Genomic DNA, 5,937 nt, shown 5'->3' with positions numbered 1-5,937 from the left:
AGGAGGCTCTCAGGTTGATGGTCTAGGATGGATGTTACAGAGCATCAGGAAATTCTTTATTAAGTTTGGGGATATGGTGGACTCATCCCCTCTAGCCCTCAAAGACATCAACTTGGCTAAGAAACTGAATAATAAAGGGTTAAGAAGGATGGTAGACTACTGGGATTGGTCATTAGTGGGATGGAAAGAATTGCAGCAATTAGAAGAAGACTTTGGACATCTTCCAAGGGAATGGCAATTAGTTAGACAGGTGTTGGAAGAAGTACAGAAGGACTGGGTCTCCCCCGCATTTGATGAGTCTTGTTAGGTTAAAGACTGGGCTTGGTATAATGGAGTAAAATTGGATAAAGGGACAACTGTGGACCTGTACAAGGAACCGAGGAGAAGTGATGTGAATGTAGATTACTGTAACAAATTTTGGAGGGTAAACTGGAACCCTAGTAACTGGAGCAGGAGATGGAAGACAATTTGGGAGGTAGGTATTCCTGTGAAGTCCCATGTCTTCCTGTGGCGGGTATGCATGTGGGCCTTACCTATTGGGATCAAATTTCACTACTGGATGCTACCCAAATGCAGGACTGCCTTGGAAGATGGGAGACATGCCTTTTGTTGGGAGTGTCCTGCTATTAGAGGGGCATAGGGTAGAATATGGAAGTGTGTCTCTTGGAGTATAGGGATTCATGGCCAGTGGGAGGATTGGGTCTTAGGGAGATGGTCAGCTAGTGATGGGGCTGTTGATTTGATATTCAACATAATCATATTCTGCCTGTGGGGGAGATATGGAATACCAAAAACTGCATAATTTTCCAGAAAGAAACTACTCTTGGGATTGATGTGGCAGAGTTGATGCATAAATGTATATATATGTGCTGGTATGTATATCATGTGAATAAGTTGAATGAGAATGGGGTGGCACAGCTAATTTAGGCTTTGCAAATTGGGATGGCATGATCTGTATATTAACTAAGGAGACTCTTCAGTATACCAGTAGGTTATCCTAACAGGTGTTCTTATGTTTCAGGGATATATACAGGGCTGGATGTGAAAGCAAAGCTATTGAAATTTGGGCCAAAGACAGAGGTGGTTTCTAAAAGAGAAACAACTTGTCTACACTTATGTGACACTTATTGAAAACCCTGTGGGGATTAGGCCAGTGGTAAAAATTTGGACAAAAGGTGAAACATTGGAGAGGTAGTCTCCCAAAGGCTGTACTTCTGAAGCTATGATTGAGGCATGCATGCAATTGGGGTATCAAATTTCCTGGGAGGAGTCTTCTTTTGTGTGCAAAAAAGAAAGATGGAATGTGATAAGTAAAGAAGGGAATAGAGCTTTGTAGCTGGATGTAATTTGGTGAAGGCCCTATTGTAAAGAATTTTTGAGGTCAATATCTGCAATGACACATGTTCCATGTGCACACATGGTTGCCTTTACCTCAAGCATATTCACATACATACATACATACATACATATATATATATATATATAATTATTGTTCAATAAAAAAAGAATACCTGTATTAAAGAACCGAGGGAGAGAGTGTAGTTTGACTGAGAGTGGTATTCGATCGAGTCAGAAAGATGGTCTCTGAATGCTGCAGAAGATGCTGGATCTTTCTTTGCTCGGAAGTCCACTTCCATGTCTACTTACAGGAAGCCAACAACAGGAGAGGCAGGATGAGCGTCGGGAGGGCCTCTTACCACAGCGCTGGGAGGATAATGGGCGGCACAAGAGACGCAGAAAGCCTCGCACGCAACCAGACAAGACCTCCAGAGAGAAATCCCTTCGGATGAGCCATCAGTACCAGAGGTTAGTCTCCTCACATGGCACTTCTCTTTCGTCACAGCAGCAGCAGCATGATCTTCAAACCCTCTGCAAGGAGGGCCTCATTGATAGAGCTCTGGATGCCCTCTTTCGCATGGACACTGCCCCGCCCAACTATGTGTATATGTCTCTCTTGAAGCAGTGTAGCAAGAGCAAGGCCCTCACCCATGCCAAGCGTGTTTATGCCCATCTTGCCGTACACTGCTTGGAGCCCACCGGCTTGCTTGCTGACTACTTGGTCGTCACCCTGGCCACCTGCGGTGCCCTCGAAGATGCACTCCAGTTATTTTACGGATTGCCTCATCGCACCGTCTTCTCCTGGACTGCCATCATCTCTGCTTACACTGACTGCTGCCAGGCTCAGGAAGCCCTCAAAATGTTTCAGTGTATGGAAGAGGATGGCATCGAACCAAACCATTATACCTTCGTCAGCCTTTTTAAAGCTTGTGGCATCATACCTGATATCAAGGAGGGCAAGAAATTGCATGCAGATGCTCACAGGAAGGGCTTTGCGTCGGATGTCTTTGTTAGTAACACTCTTGTCAGTATGTACGGCAAGTGTGGGGTCATTGTAGAAGCAGAGAATGTGTTTAGAGCGATGTACCAGCATGATGTGGTGTCATGGAATGCTATGCTCTGTGCTTATGTTGAACAAGGCCATGCAGAGAGGGCTTTACAGTTGTATAGACAGATGCAAGAGGACAGGGTGATTCCAAACCAGCGCACATTTTCAATTGCCCTTCAGGCATGTGGCATTCTTGCAGAAGGTTCCCTTACAAGAGGGCCATCCAAACTTGTAACTTGCGATCTTGGACAAGCATTACATGGTGATGCTAGGAGGAAGGGCTTCGCTTCAGAGGTGGTTGTCGGCACAGCTCTTGTATGTATGTACAGTAAATGTGGGAATGTTGTTGACGCAGAGAATGTGTTCAGGGCTTTGTCCCAGCATGACATTATTTCATGGACTGCGATGCTCACAGCATACGTCGAGCAAGGTCAAGGAGTAAAAGCTTTACAGTTGTATTTACAGATGCAAGGTGAAGGTGTGAGTCCAAATCAGCAGACACTCATGATAGCTCTTCAGGCATGTGGCATCCTTGCAGAAAAGGAAGAAACTCTTGTTGTGGAGGGACACTCAAAGAAGGTGATGCCTCTAGAAATTGGCAAGGCATTACATAAATGTGCACTTTCAAAGGGATTTGCTGCAGATCCTCTTGTTGGTAATGCTCTGGTGACTTTATTTGGGAAGTGCGGAGCCGTAGGAGAAGCTGAGACTGTTTTTTGTAGGCTCTCTCAGCGTGACATTGTGTCATGGAATGCAATGCTCTCAGCATATATTGAGCAGGGCCAAGGAGCTAAGGCTTTACAACTGTACAAACAGATGAAAGAGGAAGGAGTGAGTCCAGATGAGCTTACATTTGTGATTGCACTTCAGGCATGTGGCACTCTTGCAGAAAAAGAAAAAGCTACTGACCTGGAGGGGCAGTCAGCCAAAGTGATGTCTCTGGAAATTGGCCTAGCTTTACATAATGAAGCTTGTCAGGGGGGATTTGCTTTGGATCTTTTGGTGGGGAACACGCTTGTGAGCATGTATGGGAAGTGTGGGACTCTTGTGGAAGCAGAGAATGTGTTTGGTGGGTTGTCTCAGCATGATATTGTGTCATGGAATGCGATGCTCTCAGCATATGTTGAGCAAGGCCAAGGAGAGAAGGCTTTACAATTGTACCGACAGATGCAAAATATAGGTATCAGTTTGACTGATGTTACACTAATCTGCATTCTGCAAGCCTGCAGTGAAATGGGAAGCTTGGAAACATGTAAAGATCTTCATTATACTATTGTCTCCTTTGGATCGGATCTGAATCTTCCCCTGGTAGCTACTCTAATTCATGTATATGGAAGTTGTGGAAGCATGGTAGATGCCCAGGCGGTCTTAGATGGGCTGCCCCAGCCTATTGTAGTGTCATGGAATGCGTGCTTTGCTGGTTATGCAGGGGAAGGAAATTGTGTAGCAAGTGTGCAAATGTTTAATGAAATGCAAGTGACTGGCATCAAGCCAGATGAAGTGACGTTCGCCTCAGTTCTCTCAGCTTGCAGTCATGCTGGTCTTGTTCTGCAAGGCCTTCAGTATTTTGAATCCATGAGGAGAGATTATGGCATAGCTCCAAACTTGATACATTATGGCAGTATGTTAGACCTCCTTGGGCGTGCAGGTGACTTCAAGAGCGTAAATGATATCTTAGGGAGGATGCCTATGCAGGCTGATCTGACACTTTGGTTGAACTTGCTGGTTGCATGTCGTGTACATGGGAATGCGGAGCTCGGAAAAGAGGTGTTTGATCAGGCAGTGAATCTGCAGCCCAATGAGGCTGCTGCGTATGTGCTGATGTCAAACATTTGTGCCGATGCTGGGCTGCCAGAATGTGAAAGTCCAGTCAGAGACAAGACATGTGGAGGCCGGGATCAAGAACAATCAAGAAGTACTCCTGTTGTGGGAGACAGATCTTTATAACGTGCTTTTTCATACGAGGGAAGAAGAACCTAAAGAGGTGCATATTGCAAGTGAGTGTGGAAGAGTTATGCAGCCATTACAATGAAAAATGCAGATTCAAGTATGTCAAGAGGGTTGCTGAGGACGACTTTCTAGTCCTTTGCCCTACAGTTTCCATGTTCATTGTCCTTGGTCCACAGAAGATGCATCTCCACCATAATATTGGCCAGCATTCTTTCAGCGGCACGAGATTTGTACACATCAGACACTTTGGAGTTCATTTCAGCAATGCCGAGTGTCAGAAAACCATTTGCTTGCATATTGATTATTTGCGGCAAAGCTGACTTGTCAGTCTGTCATCTACTGCCCTGTTCGTATCTGCAAATTCTACAGAGCCGGATTAATGCTCTTGATTTTGCAGATAAACTGGAGGTCTCTGACATGTCAGCTCTACAGAGGTGTATAACTATGAGGCTTTTCTCCAGTAGATGATGCAAAGACCTCTATGTTGGATAATTCGGGTATTGATAGATGTAGCTTGTAGGCTGGATGCACTTGCCTTGTAAAAACTCTTCTCCAGTAGATGATGCAAGACCTGTATGCTGGATATGTAGAGCAATTTCGGATATTGATAGATCCATCTTGTAGGCTGGATGCACTTGCCTTGTAAAAGCTAGATGATACATCCGAGGCGGGTGGATCAAGGCACTACATTGCCAAACCGAGCAGCAGCTCACAGCACAGTTCGAGACCCAGTCCAACCTCGAGGCTTGCACCCAATCAGCTTGATATACTTTTTTTAAGATTATTTATTTTCACAGATTAATCCATATAGAAGTCTACATCCACGAGTTCATATACTTGATATAGCTTTCAAGCATCCATTAGATAAATCATGATTAAGACTTTATACAAATTATTTGAAGTTTTATCTTATGATTTATCATAACTTATTCGGAAAATATATTAGTCATCAAGTGGGTTTGACTTTTGTCCGTGGGGTGTACTATGCATGTGTTAACTCAAGAAATACAGTTAGTTATTCATTCATTTATTTGTCATTATCTTAGCTTAGGGGTAGCTTAGAAATTAGATCTGAATAGGCATGCCAAGTAGAGATGACTCTTTGTTCCTCGATTCTAGAAGTAGTCATGTACGTGCATTACGCGCTAGGTGCTCGTTCTCATGATTATTCAGATTGTTAATGATACCATTGCGCTCAGATATTCAAGTGCAGTAATGTTCGATAATCAGTTTGTCACGTGTTTTGTTGAAGCACCTTGAATGATTGAATGTTTGTTAATTGTTTCATAGAATAAATGGTTTAGTATTTATCCATAATTTTGGTGTTGGATTATACACCAATGACAATTAGCTAGTCACTATCATTATTACCAAGCATAATTGATTGAAATTTTTGGATCTATCACTTATGATTTTAAGGATCATAAGTTTACGAGTTGCTGTTTGGTAATATCCTTTTTGTCGCTTATTTGCGTCAGTTTTTTTTAATCATCTATGAAAAGATCTGTTGAGATGTCAAGTTTAACTAGTGCTGCAAACATTGATAACTCGCTTGGGTGATAGCATGATTGGTGAGATTATGATTGATATGTTGCCAGTGC

General features: G+C 43.4%; 1 protein-coding gene across 1 annotated transcript; it reads left to right on the top strand.

Moving 5' to 3' along the window:
• The first annotated feature begins 1,513 nt into the window (after positions 1–1,513).
• Positions 1,514–5,296, top strand: LOC147621798 (putative pentatricopeptide repeat-containing protein At3g01580). The gene has a single exon (XM_086822821.1). The coding sequence runs from the start codon at positions 1,589–1,591 to the stop codon at positions 4,331–4,333; it is 2,745 nt and encodes a 914-aa protein (XP_086678947.1). The 5' UTR covers positions 1,514–1,588; the 3' UTR covers positions 4,334–5,296.
• The last annotated feature ends 641 nt before the right edge of the window (positions 5,297–5,937 follow it).

This window comes from Cibotium barometz, chromosome 29 (genome assembly GCF_041138505.1).
Source record: "Cibotium barometz isolate CiBa-2024 chromosome 29, ASM4113850v1, whole genome shotgun sequence".
Classification (NCBI taxonomy): Eukaryota; Viridiplantae; Streptophyta; class Polypodiopsida; order Cyatheales; family Cibotiaceae; genus Cibotium; species Cibotium barometz.
The sequence above is the reverse complement of the archived record's forward strand: the minus strand, read 5'-3'. Positions and strand labels throughout refer to the sequence as shown.

Excerpts from the sequence above, each read along its gene's own strand:
- LOC147621798 (XM_086822821.1), top strand. The coding sequence starts at position 1,589 with ATGCTGCAGAAGATGCTGGATCTTTCTTTGCTCGGAAGTCCACTTCCA.